This window comes from Dendropsophus ebraccatus, chromosome 10 (genome assembly GCF_027789765.1).
Source record: "Dendropsophus ebraccatus isolate aDenEbr1 chromosome 10, aDenEbr1.pat, whole genome shotgun sequence".
Lineage (NCBI taxonomy): Eukaryota > Metazoa > Chordata > Amphibia > Anura > Hylidae > Dendropsophus > Dendropsophus ebraccatus.
Window position 1 is genome coordinate 14138086 of NC_091463.1, and position 19784 is coordinate 14157869.

General features: G+C 45.3%; 1 protein-coding gene across 3 annotated transcripts in view; it reads left to right on the forward strand.

Annotated features, from left to right (window-relative positions):
- The window catches only part of LOC138766004 (collagen alpha-2(I) chain-like), a 159126-nt gene that overhangs the window by 109003 nt on the left and 30339 nt on the right, over positions 1-19784 (forward strand). For all 3 annotated transcript variants that reach the window (XM_069943254.1, XM_069943256.1, XM_069943255.1), the window contains exons 7-18: positions 5040-5588; positions 6781-6825; positions 6966-7085; positions 8742-8780; positions 12654-12707; positions 13237-13290; positions 13680-13787; positions 14103-14156; positions 16090-16143; positions 16682-16726; positions 18067-18120; positions 18395-18439. In XM_069943254.1, coding sequence (XP_069799355.1) covers positions 5040-5588; positions 6781-6825; positions 6966-7085; positions 8742-8780; positions 12654-12707; positions 13237-13290; positions 13680-13787; positions 14103-14156; positions 16090-16143; positions 16682-16726; positions 18067-18120; positions 18395-18439 — 1221 coding nt within the window. The remainder of the gene's footprint in view (positions 1-5039; positions 5589-6780; positions 6826-6965; positions 7086-8741; positions 8781-12653; positions 12708-13236; positions 13291-13679; positions 13788-14102; positions 14157-16089; positions 16144-16681; positions 16727-18066; positions 18121-18394; positions 18440-19784) is intronic.

Here is a 19784-nt window from a genome sequence, read left to right on the forward strand (position 1 = left end):
ATCCAAATTCTCCTTATTCTACATTACTGGGAGCTATCGTCTACACAGGTAAGAGCATGTCATGTATAGTCATCTTGGTAGAAGAGACCTGTGGGTTATTGGCTGCTGGGAAAAGTCTAAGCAGTGTGTGTGTGTGTGTGTGTGTGTGTGTGTGTGTGTGTGTGTGTGTGTGTGTGTGTGTGTGTGTGTATATATATATATATGGTGCTTATCTGCCCAATATTAGTGCAGCTGAATTATGGCCAAATTTTTATACAATCAATTTACAATATGATTTTCCAGGAATTAAGTCTCCCCATATACCACTGTTCACATACAGCAATTCCTCACTTTGTAGGGATTTTTAGGCATATTTATTATATAGTAATTGTTGCTGTGATCTGTGTGATTTGCTGATCATGGGAGGGGAAGCTGGCTGGAGAACTGTGTAACTAGAAAGGCAGCCAGTACTGATCAGGTTGGTAGGATGTCATTGTCTATGCAGATATGTAACTAAAGGTTCATTTACACAGGCAGATTTATCTGACAGATTTTGGAAGCCAAAGCCAGGAATAAACCATAAACAGGGAATGGGTCATATAGGAAAGACTGAGATTTCTTCTCTTTTCAAATCCATTCCTGGCTTTGGCTTCAACAATCTGTCTGATAAATCTGCCTGTGTAAACGCACCCTACAGGTTCATTTACACAGAAAGATTATCTGACAGGTTATCTGCCAAAGATTTGAAGCCAAAGCCAGAAACAGACTATAAACAGAGATCAGGTCATAAAAGAAAACCTGAGATTTTTCCCCTTTTCAAATCCATTCCTGGCTTTGGCTTTAAATCTTTGGCAAATAATCTGTCAGATATTCTTTCTGTATAAATGCACCCTAAAAGGATGGGACTAGGGGCAACACCCGTTTATCAGAGAGAGATTTAATAGGGGCCATTGCAGGAGGGATGTGGAGGGTATAACTATGTGGAGGACTATAACTATGGTGGGTGGAACGGATGGCCAGAAATATTTACTGCGTTTATAGAAGTCAGTGGCCTTATAATGTTTCATGTAGCAATAATTAAAGGAGAAGTCCGGGGAAAATCTTTATTAAAGTATTGTATTGCCCCCGAAAAGTTATACAAATCACCAATATACACTTATTATGGGAAATGCTTATAAAGTGTTTTTTTTGCTGCACTTAGTACTGCATCAAGGCTTCACTTCCTGGATAACATGGTGATGTCACTTCCTGGGTAACATGGTGATGTCACTTCCTGGATAACAAGGTGATGTCACTTCCTGGAAAACATGGTGATGTCACTTCCTGGATAACATGGTGATGTCACTTCCTGGATAACTTGGTGACGTCACGACCCGCCTCCCAGAGCTGTGGCTGCTGGAGAGGATGATGGCAGAGGGACACTGAGGGACACAGGGCACTGGAGGGACACTGAGCATCCCTCTGCCTTCATCCTCTCCAGTAGCCACAGCCCACACAGCTCTGGGAGTCGGGTCATGACATCACCATGTTATCCAGGAAGTGACATCACCATGTTATCCAGGAAGTGACATCACCATGTTATCCAGGAAGTGACATCACCATGTTATCCAGGAAGTAACATCACCATGTTATCCAGGAAGTGACATCACCATGTTATCCAGGAAGTGACATCATCACCATGTTATCCAGGAAGTAACATCACCATGTTATCCAGGATGTGACATCACCATGTTATCCAGGAAGTGACATCACCCTGTTATCCAGGAAGTGAAGCCTTGATGCAGTAGTAAGTGCAGGGAAAAAAGCACTTTATAAGCATTTCCCCTAATAAGTGTATATTGGGGATTTGTATAACATTTCGGGGGCAATGCAATACTTTAATATAAATTTTCTCTTTTTTTTCTCTTTCAAATCAACTAGTGTCAGAAAGTTATATAAATTTGTAATATACTTCTATTTAAAAATCTCCAGTCTTCCAGTACTTATCCTCCAGTACGTATGCTCAGCAGGAAGTGGTGTATTCTTTCCAGTCTGACACAGTGCTCTCTGCTGCCACCTCTGTCCATGTCAGGAACTGTCCAGATCAGCACCAAATCCCCATAGAAAACCTCTCCTGCTGCAGACAGATCCTGACACGGATTTCCCCTTTCTCTTCATTGAGGAAGTCACAATCTGCAATAAAATCCACCAGAAATGTTATTAGTGCAGTAAACCCCACAATGTTAGATGATGACGGATTATGAATGAGATTTCCCCCCGTCCTCCTCCATCTCTGCGTCCTGCTCCTCATCCTCCTCCAGATGCAGCACAGCAGGGGCAGCACAGCAGGACCAGATGCTTCCCATAAGCCACGAGCCGGGTACAGCTAGTAAAACACCACTCATCAAAGCAGTGATGTGTGCCATGACATCCTATGTTACAGGGGAAAGAAAAGTGCCTGACACTAATAACAGTGACTTATACACCGGCACAAGGGCCAGTCCACAGCCAGGCAACGGCTCTCATTAGTTTGCACAGGGAAGCCCCTTTGATGCAGGGGAGGAATGTCGCCTTCCCATGGATGTGATGAAGACACACTTCTCGCACAGGCTCTGGATGGAGGGAGGACACAACATTGTTTATCTGGTAGTTCGCTCCAATGTGTTACTTCCTTCTCTCCATTCAACCCTGTGAAAGATTAACAAGGGGTCATCAGACCAAAGCTTTCAGCCTGACCAGAAAATGATAATTGTCGCAAGACACTGGGGGTCGCCCGCACCCGTCGTTATACAGTAAGGGTCTACTACATGACCTGAAGCCATCGTAAACCTTCTTGGTAGACTCAACCAGACCTTATATCTTATCTGGATCAGGGATGGGGAACCACCGGCCCTTCAGCTGTTGCAAAACTACAATTTCCATCATGCCTGGGCAGCCAAAGCGAAGCTTTGGCTGCCCAGGCATGATGGGAATTGGAGTTTTGCAACAGCTGGAGGGCCGATGGTTCCCCATCCCTGATTTAGAGGATGTATACTGTCTGTATATATCCTTCAAGAAAGGAAATCATGTGCATTACTTTCTGTGATGCCATCTGCCATAAATACCGCCACTTATGTACTATCTCCCTAACTACTATCTGATGGCTCAACCACTGCTATCTAATGTCCAAAAAAATATCTTTTAAATCAACTGGTGCCAGAAAGTGCCAGAGATTTGTAATTTACTTCTATTAATAAATCTCCAGTCTTCCAGTACTTATCAGCTGCTGTATGTTCTGCACAAAGTGGTTTTCTTTCCAGTCTGGAAAGCAGGAGATGTTTTCTATGGGGATTTGCTGCTGCTCTGGACAGTTCCTGACATGGACAGAGGTGGCAGCAGAGAGCACTGTGTCAGACTGGAAAGAATAAACCACTTACTGCAGGACATGCAGCAGCTGATAAGTACTGGAAGACTGGAGATTATTTAAAAGAAGTCAATTACAAATCTCTGGCACTTTCTGACAGTGGATTTGGAAGAAAATATTTTAGCTTGAGCTCCCCTTTAAGAAGGACCCGGCATGTTGAGGAGTCTGGCAGCAGCTCTCTGGAGCCTGCATGTGTATGAGGTTGTAAGCAGCAATATCTGTTTACAATGTAAGGCCACCTTTAAGCTGACATATATCTGGTGCATTGGACTTTAATGTATAAGGTCTATGTTAAAGGGTCTTATTCCAATAGCTTATTGGTGGGGGTCCTACAGCAGGTGATATATTCGCCCCAGAAGTAATGAAGTGTATTGTGCCCCCCACACGACCAGCCATCCTGTTATTGTCTATAGAATTTCCAAACATTGTTGGGTGCTGAGCTCGGTAATGTTCAGAAACCCCACAGAGAATGAATGGAGCGATGGCTGGCCATGCACAGGCACCTTTCTCCTTGTTTCTCACAACCAGTGGGGGTCCTAGCAGTCGGACCCCCACCAGACAGCTACTTATTCCCTATCCAGCGAATAAGGGTAACTTTCCATTTAGATTTGATCCAGGTTTTTCACGGACATTACAGATGTGACATCGGAGATGTCCTCAAAAAACACAGATCCTATAGACTTATTGGTAATCCGTATTTTAATCACAATTCGCAGTAGGACATGTCCTATTTTTTGTGGTACGGATTGTGGGTCCGAAATAGAACGGACTCTGTGAATAGCCCAATAGAAATCAATGGCCAATAAGTTGATCTGTGATTGCGGATCGGACATGTGAATAAGGTCCAACTGTTCTCCCTTAGCCGGGATGGAAGAGGCCACTAGACATAGTAAATGGACGACTGATCCTGCTGGGATTATCAGGTTCAACTTTCTTTTAAAGGGGTTGTCCAGCTACAAACTTTTTCTTTCAAATCAACTGGTGTCAGAAAGTTATATAGACTTGTAATTTATTTCTATTAAAAAGTTTCAAGTCTTCCCATACTTATTAGTTGCTGTATGCCCTGCAGGAAGTGTTGTTTTATTTTCAGTCTACACACTGCTCTCTGCTGACATCTCTGTCCGAGACAGCAACTGTCCAGAGCAAGAGAGGTTTTCGATGGAGATTCATAGAAAACTGAGATAGAGTTCCTGTCTGGGCCAGAGATGTCAGCAGAAAGCACTGTGTAGACTGAAAATAAAACAACACTTCCTGCAGGACATACAGCAGCTAATAAGTATGGGAAGACTTGAGAATTTTTTATAGAATTAAGTTACAAATCTATATAACTTTCTGACACCAGTTGATTTGAAAGAAATAGATTTTCGCTGGACAACCCCTTTAAAGTCTACCTGCCATAATGGCCGGATAAGCAAAGATACAGAAGTTTGGGCTACAAACACACCATGAGACCACAATGGCCAGCAATAAGAGTCGCTCGTGTATTATGGTCTTGTGTCGTGTTTGTTGCCACAGAGTCCTGAGTAAATCTCGTCTTATCAGGTAGTGGGCTCTTATGACAGATACACTTTCATGTGAATATCAAGCACTGTCTATTATACATCTTGGCGTCCATGATTATCTGGTGTTAGTGTGAACAGTGACTTAATCCTAACAATCTGTGACTTGTTGTCCGCAGGGCCTTCAGTATAACACATCGCAGAAGGAGCTGGGGGGGCATGGAGTTGTTGCTGAGCAGACGCTGGACACCACATCACACAAGTACCTGAGCGAGCTGGATCTGTCGGTGCTGAAACAAGAAGGCTTCATACCTGCCTCTGGTCACGGATCACTTCTCGTCCCTGGGAAGGCGATAAAGAAGGACGATCTGTACAAGAAACCCGACCCGACTGAAGAAAACATCACGACGGAGAAAAAGGAGAAAAGTCCTGACGTGACCGGACAGGTTCCTGTTGACAAATTCACCGGTGACATTGTAGACATCGCTAAAAACCACACCGTCACCAAGCCGAGCCCGCTGCCCACTCCTATGGTGAACATGCCCATGACAACTACTACAGCGCCACTAGTACACAGGCAAGAGACAACCAGTGCCACAATGCAGCCGACCTCATCCAAAGAGGACTACACAACGGGGGGTTCTGGAGACTCGGGGGTCCAGCAGGTCAACTATCCCAAGATAAGGAAGACGGCTGTGCGGGGCTATCCAGGGCCGCCGGGTCTCCCTGTGAGTAAAGCAATGTCTACAGATGGGTCGCTTTGCCTTCTGGGAGGGATTCTGATTTCTACAAAAACATGGCCACTTTCTTCCAGAGACAGCCCCACTCTTGTCTCCAGATTGGGCGGGGTTTTGCTGCTCAGTTCCATTGAAGTGAATGGAGCTTAATTGCAAACCGCACCTGAACTGGAGACAAGAGTCGTGTTGTCTCTGAAAGAAAGTGGCCATATTTTTGTAGAGTTGGATAACCCCTTTAAATCCCCAGTCACGTTCTAACGCTTCAAGCATTGACTTAAAGGGATGCAAGGGGTAAAGCATTGACTTAAAGGGTTATTCCAGGAAAAAATTCCCCCCATCCACATGATAGGGGAAAAGTAGGAGATTGCATGGGGTCCGACCTCTGTTCCTTCAACCAATCTCTGTATCGGACCCCAGCTTCTGTATTATGAATAGAACCATGGGTAGGGCACGGGACCCAATACAGAGATTGGTGGGAGGTACAGTGGTCAGACCCCCCGCAATCTCCTACTTTACCCCATCCTGTGGATAGGGGAAACACTTTTTTTTTCCTGGAATACCCCTTTAAAGGGATGCTACCTCTTAAAGGTGTCACTGGAGAGCAAGTGTTTTGCATATACGTCTCCCCATGTGCTTATTATTACATATTCCCTGATGACCAGCTACCAGATCCCTGTAGGCTTTTATACCTGAGATTATATCTTTAAAGCAGTTTTTCCAGAACTTAATCCTCAAAATAGACCATCAATATCTGATTGTGGGGGTCTGACCCCAAGAGATCAGTTGTTTTTACTAATATAAATGTATACTGTAAAGTATACCTTGCCCTTGTAAAGTTTCCAATCTCTCATAGGTTTACTAATGGATGATACTAAACTTCTATAGCAGTGGTCTCCAGCCTGTCACTCTCCGGCTGATCAAGACTGCAACTCATAGCATGGCCGGCCGGACCCCCCAACGGAAGGAGTTGTAGTTTGGCAGCTGGGGAAGCAAAGATTGGAGACCACTGTTCTATAGTATTGGATAAGACAGGGTAAACACTGACCCCTAGAGGGCAGAATGGAGAACACATCAAATGTAGTAAATAACAGGCTGTAGTTTCTATTCCCTTCCAGACCTGTTCAATAGTATAATAGGAGAACAATTCCTACAGACATACATGGTCATTCTCTTTGTATTGCAGGGCTGCCCTGGCCGGCCTGGGTTTGCTGGTCCTAAAGGAGATAAGGTAAGTGAATCTGCACATAGATGACCTTATGGGATATGGGAAGACATGGAGGCAGGATCTGTAGGTAAGAGCTTCTAGGGGGCCTGTGATTGCCTATACCAACACATTTGACTGAATCCTGCTGATTGTTTTTATTACAGGGGGATCCTGGTGTTATGGGACGGATGGGAATGACAGGGAATCCTGGGCCCCGTGGACCACCGGGATTACCCACCGTAATGATATGGAGCAACTCCCCGGAGGACTGGGCAGCATTCTACGTAAGTCAGCTTATCGGTTCATATTTTTACCTAATGCCCAGAACAACACATGTAATGGTCTATAACATCTTAGAAAAATTTCTAGAAATCAGGGATGAGGAACCTACAGCGTCCAGCCTTTGGCTGTCCAGGCATGATGGGAATTGTAGTTCTGCAACAGCTGGAGGACTGTAAGTTCTCCGTCCCTGTTATAAATGAGCATCCTGTTTTTTTTTTTTTCTTTTAAATCAACTGGTGTCAGAAAGTGCCAGAGATTTCTAATTTACTTCTAATAAATATCTACAGTCTTTCAGTACTGATCAGTTGCTGTATGTCCTGCAGGAAGTGGTGTATTCTTTCTAGTATCACACTCTGCTGCCACCTCTGTCCATGTCAGGAACTGGCTAGTGATGTAGCTAATCCCTATAGGAAAACTCTCCTGCTCTGAACAGTTCCTGACATGAACAGAGGTGGCAGCAGAGAGCACTGTGTCAGACTAAAAATAATAATACACCACTTCCTGCAGGACATACAGCAGCTGATAAGTACTGGAACACTTGAGATTTTTTTTTTTTTTTTGTAGAAGTAAATGACAAATCTCTGGCATTTACTGAGTCCAGATGATTTGAAAGAAAAAAAAAATAATGAACAGTCCCTGTAACATACCTATCACATAAAGTATGGTTAGGATATGCCGTAACTTTATGATAACTGGGGCCTGACCTCTTGGACCCCCACCTAATATGAGAATAAAGGGGCTGCAGACAGTGCTAGTTTAGAGGTCTGGCCCCTTCTAGGTTTTCCTTGCACACGGTGCTCCAACAACCCAGCAGCACAGGGGAGAACACAGCGCAGCTCCATTTACTTAAATAGGAAAGTGCAGCAGCTCCCTGCATAGTGGGTGACCGGGACAATATCGTGCAGGTAAAAACAGTGCACATGATAAACCAGCGTAACATCCCCTTCATTGTCAGAATGAGTGGGAATCCCAGAGGTCAGGCCTCCGCTGATGTCCCAGAGGTCAGGCCTCCGCTGATGTCCCAGAGGTCAGGCCTCCGCTGAGGTCCCAGAGGTCAGGCCTCCGCTGAGGTCCCAGAGGTCAGGCCTCCGCTGAGGTCCCAGAGGTCAGGCCTCCGCTGAAGTCCCAGAGGTCAGGCCTCCGCTGAGGTCCCAGAGGTCAGGCCTCCGCTGAGGTCCCAGAGGTCAGGCCTCCGCTGATGTCCCAGAGGTCAGGCCTCCGCTGATGTCCCAGAGGTCAGGCCTCCGCTGATGTCACAGAGGTCAGGCCTCCGCAGAGGTCACAGAGGTCTGGCCTCCGCTGAAGTCCCAGAGGTCAGGCCTCCGCTGAGGTCCCAGAGGTCAGGCCTCCGCTGAGGTCCCAGAGGTCAGGCCTCCGCTGAGGTCCCAGAGGTCAGGCCTCCGCTGAGGTCCCAGAGGTCAGGCCTCCGCTGATGTCCCAGAGGTCAGGCCTCCGCTGATGTCCCAGAGGTCAGGGCTCCGCTGATGTCACAGAGGTCAGGCCTCCGCAGAGGTCACAGAGGTCTGGCCTCCGCTGATCAGTAAGTGATGGTATACACTATCTATATGCCATGGCTTTATGTGATAGGAATACCCCTGTAATATAACAGTATTACTTTACCTGATTCCATATTAATGATCTGTTTTGTTCTCTTCCAGCAAACGTCCTTCTATCAGCTGCTGCATGCCGGCTGGCCTGTGAGTGTGCCCTTCACAAGTGGCCTGACCTCTTGGTACAATGGACCCTCTTCTGTCCTCTAGTCTTCTTTATGGGAACATTACTAAATACATTAGTATAAGTCTACACTAGTTTCACCAACCTACTGGGAAATCCTCCTTGTTACTTACACCCACACCCTCCCCCAGCTGTTGCCATTGACATTCCAAGATCATATACATTGACAACCATTGCAGGAAGGAAGGTAAATGAAGTAATCCAGGGAGCTTAAAGAGAAAGATTTGTAATTGACTTCTATTTAAAAATCTGAAGTCTTTTAGTACTTATCAGCTGCAGAATGTTCTGCAGGAAGTGGTGGATACTTTCCAGTCTGAGACAGTGTTCTCAGCAGCCACCTCTGTCCATGTCAGGAACTGTCCACAGCAGGAGAGGTTTTCTACGGGGATTTGCTGCTACTCTGGACAGTTCCTGACATGGACAGAGGTGGCAGCAGAGAGCACTGTGTCAGACTGGAAATAATACACCACTTCAAATAGCAGCTGATAAGTACTGGAAGACTATAAATTTTTAAATAGAAGTAAAATACAAATCTGTATAACTTTCTGACACCAGTTGTTTTGAAAGATTTTTTTTGCCGGAGTTCCCCTTTAAGGTTCCATTCAGTCCTCTGTACCTCCATCAAATTTGATGGGAAGAAAAAGTGCAACTCCATGTTCTTCCCATCAGTGGACCCTATTATAAGCCAGTGGGGTCCAGGATGGATTCAGCATTGCCGCCTTCCTTGGTTTCCAGCACTTATCCTGTAGCAAATACTGAATGTATATTCTAAAATAACTTCTCGAGTGTGGAAAAACTCAAACAGGACGTTTAAACAGGACATTGTTACCATGGGCCCCACCTCATTATTTGTATACATGTATAGGGCTTAGTAATAGGTACAAGTTGTCATCTTTCCATATCAGCTTGGGGTCCTAATACAGTGAGTGACGTGGTACCATGATGTGCAGTATACTGCAGCCCGCATAGTACTGTACCTGGCGCCATTTCACCTCGAAACAATCAGGATGCTGAAGAGTTTTGAGGGTTTTGCACTGGAGCGCATGAAGTAGAGTGATCTTGGAGTGAGGCCTGGTCATCAGCTAGACCAGCCAGGCCAGTGTTTTCCTATGTAAAGTATAGAGTATAAGGTAGAATGGTGTGAACATGGAAAAACATCCATTGAAAGGGGATCCTGTGGACTAATAAAAGGTTGTCAGGAATCGTTCTGGTGAACAGGAGGAGCACAGTCAGGTAACTGCAGCCGAAAACATCGCTGGAGTCCAACCAACATGTCCAAACCAACAACTCAACGCATGGATGAGATATAAGAGCAGGTGACGGCTCCAGCATCATTGTGTCTCACAGAAGCAGAAGGACAAGACTCCTGGGGGCAAAAGAGCGAAGGTCTCACTGGGCAGTGGAGAAACATGGCCGGTCAGATGGATCCGGATCTCTGTGGAGAAACATGGCCGGTCAGATGGATCCGGATCTCCGGGGAGAAACATGGCCGGTCAAATGGATCCGGATCTCTGGGGAGAAACATGGCCGGTCAGATGGATCCGGATCTCTGGGGAGAAACATGGCCGGTCAGATGGATCCGGATCTCTGTGGAGAAACATGGCCAAATGGATCCGGATCTCTGTGGAGAAACATGGCCAAATGGATCCGGATCTCTGTGGAGAAACATGGCCAAATGGATCCAGATCTGTGTAGGGAAATATGGCCAGTCAGATGGATCCGGATCTCTGTGGAGAAACATGGAGGGTCAGATGGATCCGGATCTCTGTGGAGAAACATGGCCAAATGGATCCAGATCTCTGGGGAGAAACTAGGCTGGTCAGATGGATCCGGATCTCTGGGGAGAAACATGGCCGGTCAGATGGATTCAGATCTCTGTGGAGAAACATGGCCAAATGGATCCGGATCTCTGTGGAGAAACATGGCCAAATGGATCCAGATCTCTGTAGGGAAATATGGCCGGTCAGATGGATCCGGATCTCTGTGGAGAAACATGGAGGGTCAGATGGATCCGGATCTCTGTGGAGAAACATGGCCAAATGGATCCAGATCTCTGGGGAGAAACTAGGCTGGTCAGATGGATCCAGATCTCTGGGGAGAAACATGAACGGTCAGATGGATCCAGATCTCTGTGGAGAAACATGGCCGGTCAGATGGCTCCGGATCTCTGTGGAGAAACATGGCCGGTCAAATGGATCCGGATCTCTGTGGAGAAACATGACCGGTCAGATGGATCCGGATCTCTGTGGAGAAACATGGCCGGTCAAATGGATCCGGATCTCTGTGGAGAAACATGACCGGTCAGATGGATCCGGATCTCTGTGGAGAAACATGGCCGATCAGATGGATCCGGATCTCTGTGGAGAAACATGGCCGGTCAGATGGCTCCGGATCTCTGTGGAGAAACATGGCCGGTCAAATGGATCCGGATCTCTGTGGAGAAACATGACCGGTCAGATGGATCCGGATCTCTGTGGAGAAACATGGCCGATCAGATGGATCCGGATCTCTGTGGAGAAACATGGCCGGTCAGATGGCTCCGGATCTCTGTGGAGAAACATGGCCGGTCAGATGGATCCGGATCTCTGTGGAGAAACATGACCGGTCAGATGGATCCGGATCTCTGTGGAGAAACATGGCCGATCAGATGGATCCGGATCTCTGTGGAGAAACATGGCCGGTCAGATGGATCCAGATCTCTGGGGAGGAACATGGAGGGTCAGATAAATCTAGATCTCTGTAGGCAAACATGGCTGGTCAGGTGGATCCAGATCTCTGTAGGGAAACATGGATGGTCAGATGGATTCAGATCTCTGTGGAGAAACATGGCCGGTCATATAGATCCAGATCTCTGTAGGCAAACATGGCAGCAGGAATCACTTAGCCCTTTCTGTCAGGTGTGGACAGGTCAGGCAGGTGGAGGAGGTGTAGTCAGGGTAAATGTTTTCTTGGTGCACCCTGTCTCCTCTAGTGGATGGCTGTTGGGCCTAAAACAGAGTTGTTGCCAACCCAGCTCATCCCTTCATGGCTGCTGTTTCCTTTATGGCAGTAGGAGACAGTCAGCAGGACAATGTACCACCCACAAGGCTCATATACTTATGCATTGAGTCCCTGGATATGACAGAGTATTTTCCCCACAGCTTAATCCTATAGACATCTCTGGGATGAGGCCGGACTGGCTGTTTGGAACATGTCATCACCTCCATCTAATAGCATTACAAGACACAGTCCTATCTCCTGTACATGGGCCCAAGTTCCCGCACAACCATTTTCATGTCCTGACTGCTGTGACTGTAAAAAGCAATGGACGCCCAGTGTGTTACTAGATGGGGGGCTCTAATAAAGTGGCCATGTATACACCCTGCGCTCAGGCCTCCGCTCTATTGCCTCTGGCTATTATATTATTGTTATAGGATGAGGTGCCGTCTGTTCTATGTCACTGCTGTGAAACCTGCAGTTGTGACTGTCGCATACAGTATAAGTAGTCATGTGTAAGTACTATATACCGGTACTGTATACAGCTATTTACTAAGCCTCACTTGTCCAAACAAGCTGACACCGCAGGGCTCATACACGAGAGGAAATTCTTGTGGTCACTGTTATTTCTCTAGAAGTTCTTTCCTTACATACCTTCTTGTAACAGTATATATATATATATATATATATATATATATATATATATATATTTAGCGCAGAAATCCAACCTATACTGCCCCCTCACACACTTTATAATACTGTACACTATACTATATATAGTAGTATTATTTCCTCTTAGCTGGCTCTTATATGTTTTGTATGTTCTGGTCTGGACTTTTAGATTTTTGCCTTTCTTACAGAGAAGAAGAGGTCCGACAGGTCTCCCTGGTATACATGGAAGGCCGGGCAGTCCGGTGAGCAATCCAATCCATTTTTCTCACTCTCTTCTTTTATTAATATGACTGTGGCCATGACATGGGTCACACTACACCGCAGATAGTGTAAGTGAATGGGGTAATTTTGTGACCACATATTTGAACATAATAAATCCAGGATGTAGGATGGCTGCCAAAGCTGCCTGTGGGTCACATCAAGACACCACTCACTTACATCAGCTTGTATGCAGTACAATCCCTACAGTGTGCCACCGTGCAGTCCTAACCTAACACTCAGAACCTTAGATTACTGTATTATGCAGTTGTACCACTTGTAGTACTCACATGTGTCCAGCAGGTGTCACTACTGCACCTGAGTTGTAGTAAATTCCAACGAAGTTCTCACATTGGTAACTGGTGAAGTGATTGTTTTGCTATCGATTAATCACCATCTATAGATGGATATCACATGCATATATATATATATATATATATATATATATATATATATATATATATATATATATATATATATATATAAAAATTTATTTTATTTTTTTCTATGTAGGGTATACCCGGACCCCCAGGTTGGCCAGGAGTTAAAGGGCAGTGCGGTCACATGGTATGTATTTTTTAGGTGATAAATCAGCCATATTACTTAATAATAGACATGTACAGCTTCCCCAGTTAGTTCCTGGTTCAGCTGCTGGACGTGTATCTATAGAGCTATCCACAAGGGCAGGAGGAGGCATATAAAGCCATTTCCTCCATCTTGTTGGTTATTACTGTAATGCCCATGGGATGAGGGTGTCATGTTTTAGTTCTTTTCATCTATTGGTAACCAGAAGCTGAATGCCCCCTCCTTCCTCCTCCATATGCCCCATAGCAGATACACAGACCACCTCTATGGCGGCTTCATATGTTGTTCTCTGTTCTTATTCATTATGCTGTCTGTATTGGCTGCTGAAGATACTCGCCAGACTTGGCATTCACTCTCTATCTATATGACAGGGGTTGCAGGGTCCTCCAGGGGCACAAGGAATAGTAGGAACTCCTGGAAGGGATGGAGATCCTGGGCTAGATGGGAAACCAGGACCTCCGGGAATACAAGGACCAAAGGTAAGAGGAACCAAATGCTTCATGTTTTTAGTGATGGCGCAGAATTTAAGGGCTCATTGGGATCAGCTGAATATTTGACACAGTTCTGGAGACCTCACCTACAAAAAGGGGATGATAAAATAAAATGGGTCCTAAGACGGCTACAAAAATGGTGGAGGGTGTGAGGCATAAACATGTCAGCCGCTTACTCCCCTCTCTCAACCTGGTGTATGGGGCAATGTACTAACATTATAGAAACATAGCATAAAAAAGAATAGTAATATAAAAAAAAATGTAAAACATAAACCCTGAAATGTGTATTGTCTTCCTTCAAAGGGAGTTCAAGGCTTCAAAGGAGACCAAGGCCTTGCTGGCGACAGAGGAGAAGAGGTAAGTCCTGGCTAGAACGGTAGGTGTAGTATACGTAGTGTATGATTATAACACATGTCACCCCTATTCTAATACTCAGTCTGAGTATGGATGTAGATGAATATGGTTCCTGATACAGTCCAGTTTTCCTGGCTTGTGATCATGACAGCTGGACCTAGCGGGTTATTATAAGGTCATAGAAGGGATGGCTCCCTATACAGGAGAGTTGTACTACACTGTGAGAACACAAGACCTTGACTCTCAGGAGAGAAGGTGAGGACCTTGCCTGGGGTGGAATTTTAGAAGGGGCGGCAGTGACTTTTTTAGGCTTCATGTCATTTCTGATCTGACCTGTCAATCGGAAGTGGAGGGCTCCAGTCTGGTTATTACCTGGGGCGGCTATTACTGCCATATCTATCACTATAATCACCGGCCTCCGGCATTAGAGCCCATTAGATCCTGCACAGCCAGTTTGGGGTAGGACCGGGTGCATCATTTCTTGTCCTCATTGTTCCAACAACTTGTTCCGCTCCTACATAATATTAGGTATAGCCACACGGTTTGCTGGAATTATCAATAGACTGAGAAAAATCTATAACATGAACCTGGTCAAGCAAAGTGTTCATGCAGTAAGGAAACCTCTAATAGTAGTGTCTATAAGTAGGGAAAATACAAAGCAACACAGACTGGACAAAAAATGTAACATGCCCATTTAGAGATGAGCACAGATGGAGCATGGCGGAGTCCGACTGTTCAGCATTTGATAACCGGGGACTGAAGAAGTTGGATGTCGCCCTAGGGAGTCCTGGAAAACATGGATTCAACCATAGGCCATAGGCTGTATCCGAGTTTTCCGGACTCCCTAGGGCGGCATCCAACTTCTTCAGCCACCAGTATTAAAATGCTGGACGATCAGACTCCAGCATGCTGAGATGCGCTTATCTCTAATGACCATATACTGGGGGTTGTAGTGATTGGTTATTGGTAAGTCACCTATTATTACTTTCAGCTTTGGAAAGAATTTGCTTAAAAAAAAACTTTTGACATCTTGTAGATTTTGGGTTAGGTTAGGGTCTGGGCGTTCAGACCTGGCCCCACCGATTTCTAGAACAAGCCGGGAGAAATGCTTGCCCAGCTCTGTGCCCAGGATGCTCTCTCAATGTAAGTCTATGGGACTGCGTCAGAGAGAGAAGCGCTTCCAGCTATCATTCAGTGTCTGAACACTCATACCCCAGAAGATCAAAACTTTTCACATGAGAAAAGTTTTTTTAAAGTAACAGGTACACTTTAATTTATCATCCGTGGAAGTTTCCTTTACTCTAAAGGGGTACTCCGGCGGAAAAATTAATTCTTTAAAATCTAAGTAAATTACAAACTTACTGTATATAGATTTGTAAATTACTGCTATCTAAATCTGATGTCCTGCAGGAAGTGGTGTATTCTTGTTTCTTGTCTGTCTGTCTGTCTTGTTTCCAGTCTGACACAGTGCTCTCTGCTGCCACCTCTGTCCATGTCAGGAACTGTACAGAGCAGCAGCAAATCCTCATAGAAAACCTCTCCTGCTCTGGACAGTTCCTGACATAGACAAAGGTGGCAGCAGAGAGCACTGTGTCAGACTGGAAAGAATACACCACTTTCTGCAGGACATACAGCAGCTGATAAGTACTGGAAAACTTAAGATTTTTAAATAGAAGTGAATGACAAATCTATCTAACTTTCTGAAACCAGTACATTTTAAATTGAAAAATATTTGTTGAATGGCGGAATGTTGCCCTTCAAGTGAAAGCTTTTAATAAATTTAAAGGCACTAGAATGGTGGTTAAACCTGGTGAATTGTTGCCGTTACCCACTTTGTATTGAAGTAAATGTGCGAAAATTATTGCCGTCTATTGGCGCTTGTATATACAGAGTATAGTACCGTGCTGAAGCTGCCTCTGGTCTTGTCCTCATGTAGGGTTTTCTTGGAGCTCTTGGATCCTCTGGGGAAAAAGGTATCAAAGGAATAAAGGTAACATAACACATAACCTTGCTCCCCTTCCCATCACTGTAATCATGTGTATTGATTATTACCATTGAGAAGCATAGTCTACATACAAGCTATAAAACCACATCTTCATTGAGACACTGTGACCACACATTCAGCTTAGTGTCCAGGGGAAGCTTGCAATGCATTGTAACTAGAGATGAGCGAACCTGGAGCATGCTCGAGTCCATCCGAACCCGAACGTTCGGCATTTAAATAGTGGTGGCTGCTGAAGTTGGATAAAGCCCTAAGGCTACGTGGAAAACATGGATATAGTCATTGGCTGTCTCCATGTTTTCCAGACAACCTTAGAGCTTTATCCAAGTTCAGCAGCCCCCGCTAATCAAATGCCGAACGTTCGGGTTCGGATGGACTCGAGCATGCTCAAGGTTCGCTCATCTCTAATAAAAAATTATTCATAGCAATTGCAAACATTTTGAGCATCGAGCTTATATAAAATCAGCTATATGTTTTATAAATGTGTGTTATATGTGTATAAAAATCACATTTTTTTTCATTATAGGGCACAAAAGGAGAACCAGGACCCCTGGGGCTAATAGGGGTGCAGGTAAGCACCGGCTTTACTTCATCTGTTCTTTACTTTTTTAAAGAATCGATGCCATGCTCCTTTCCTTGCCCTCCTCCCCTCAATTTATTGGGAAGTCCATTTTGTGTTTGCAAGAGGGACTAGTAGCTGACTGAGGGATCAGATTACATGTTGCCCATACAAGTCTATGGGGAGGAGCAAGGAGGGAAATGAGATTGGAGAGAGCAAGAAGCAAACAGACTGTAAGGGCCCTATTCCACGGGCCGAGCAACAATGTAAACGAGCACCGATCTGCTAGATTGGCGCTCGTTTACTAGGCCTATTCCACGGCCCCGATGATCGTGAAACAAGGGCTGCAAGGACATCGTTACCGATGTCCTTGCAGCCCTTGTTTCATACATTACCTGTCTGGGCCGCAGGTCTTCTTCTCCCGGTCCCACGCGGCAGCATCGCCTCAGCCAATCACTGGCCGTGGCGTTTCCGGCCAGTAATTGGCTGAGCGGTCTGTAGTTTAGACAGCCCCGCTTCGAAGCCGATGCTGCGGGACCGGGAGAAGAAGACCTGCGGCCCGGACAGGTAATGTATGGTTCTGCTGAAATCATCGCTTCCACCGTAGCGATGCGCTGGTGGCGAACGACAATTTTAGGTCTGAACCTAAATGAACGATCAGCCGATGATCGCTCCTGTGGAATAGGGCCCTAACACACACTGGTTTTTTTTTTCTCATCTGTTTTATGCAAAAAAACTGATAAAAAAGGATGTATTTGTGTGCATCCGTTTTGATCCCTTTTTTCATTGACTTCCATTATAAAAAAAAGGATCAAAAACAGATCAAGATTCATCCGTTTTTGTTTTTTAGAGCATACACAAAAACGTGGTCGACCATGTTTTTGTGTACACTAAAAAAGGATGCGTTCTGATCCGTTTTTTGATTCTTTTTTTTAAAAATGGAAGTCAATGAAAAACGGATTAAAATAAATGCACATAAATGCATCAGTTTTTCATGTTTTTTTGCATAAAAAGATGAAAAAAATTTATTCCAAAAATGCAGTGTGAACCCAGCCTTACTATGTGTATTAGATGTCAGCCAATAGCTTAATTCACTGTATATACTGCTCAGTACTGCTCTTTAATGTCCTCCATGCCGCTGCATCTTGGGGTGTGTATAACCCATAGTGTATAACCCTTTTGTGTATGTACAGTGAATGTACGACATCATAGAGGCTTGAATCCTATCAATGTCTCCTCCACTGGAACAAAGCAAGAAGTACATCTCTATACTATAAGGGCCGAGACAAAGAATGAAAATAATAATGGACGTTCTTACATTTCTAAATCCTAAATGATGATCTTCTTTTTAGGGCCCCATGGGACACAAAGGACCTCAGGGCTTCCAAGGAAATCCAGGAGTAATGGTGAGATGAGGCTGAAACACATATACATTATTATAATCAATACAAGTATGTTTCTTGGCCTCTAGGGGCCTCTAGGGGCGCTGTTTTCTGTAACACCATGACACCTAGAGGCTGTGTATGTGAACTGCACCAAATTAGTTTGCAGACTCCTCTCTATGATTACTAAATGTCCTCTGAAATAACTTTTTTATATACATGTTCAGTGTTTGTTCCCTCAATTGTTTACTTCTTTTTAAAGTGCTTTAGTTTTACACTATGTCTTTGATCTCTGCAGGGAGAGACTGGTGCTCCTGGGCCCCGGGGTCCCCCTGGTCCAGAGGTGAGTGAGTAGTTTGATGCGCTGATTACTGATTGATTATTATTATCATGTTCCTGGTCCTCCGTATGTATTGCAGAACCACAACTCCCAGCATGCCCTGGAAACCTCTGGCAGCAGGAGACCCACTAAGTAGAGATAACTTATGGTCTTTTTTTATTCAAGAGATTCAGGCTAAAGCCATCTAGTCATAACGGTCATCCAGTGATGTCATACACAATTAGGATCTTTTCCAGTTAGATTGTAATCAAACATGGCCGCCGTACCCATTCTCACCTATACGGAGGCATTGCACCTTCACCTGAGGATACACGCTTTACTTTCCCAATCACCCTGTGTGTACACCTTTCATTAAAGGGGTACACCAGAGGAAAAAAATATTTCCAAATCAAATGTTATACAGGACTGTATCTTCTGTTTAGTGTTCCAGTATTTATCAGTTACTGTATGTCCTGCAGGAAGTGGTGTATTCTTTCCAGTCTGACACAATGCTCTCTGCTGCCACCTCTGTCCATGTCAGGAACTGTCCAGAGCAGGAGAGGTTTCTGTGGGCATTTGCTTCTGCTCCGCACAGTTCCTGATATGGACAGAGGTGGCAGCAGAGAGCACTGTGTCAGTCTGTAAAGAATACACCACATCCTGCAGGACATACAGCAGCTGATAAATACTGGAACACTTTAGCTTTTTACATAGTAGTAGTATAAATGTGTGTACATTTCTAGTAACAGTTTATTATAAAAAAAAAACAGAGTACCCCTTTCCTCACTTTAAGGGTAGCTTCACACGTATTGGATCCGCAGCGGATTTCATGCTGCGAGTTTGCGGCAAAATCCGCTGCTGATCCTGTATTGTGAAGCTGAATGGGTCCCATACACGCAGCGGATCTGCTGCCTGTATGGGACCCGGCCCCTTTAACCCCCCGCTGCCGCCCACCCACAGCCCCGGCCCCGAGCATACATTAACTCCTCGGCTCCGCGGCTGTGTGAAGCTCCCGCCTCCCCTCTCTCCCCATCAGTTAATCATCGCTGCCGTGCACTGATTGGCTGAGGAGGAGCGAGGGGAGGCGGGAGCGTCACACAGCCGCGGAGCCGAGCAGGTAATGTATACTTGGGGCCGGGGCTGCGGGAGGCCAGCTGGAGGGAGGGTTAAAGGGGCCGGGTCCCATACAGGCAGTGCATCCGGCTCTGGCCAGTGGATCAGCTTCACACTACAGGATCCGCAGTGGATTTCGCTGCAAACTCACTGCGTGAAATCTGCTGCAGATCCGGTACGTGTGAAGCTATCCTTAGAGATAGAGGCCACTCCACATATTAACAATCACCCTTAGAAATTGAGTTGTTGTAATAAT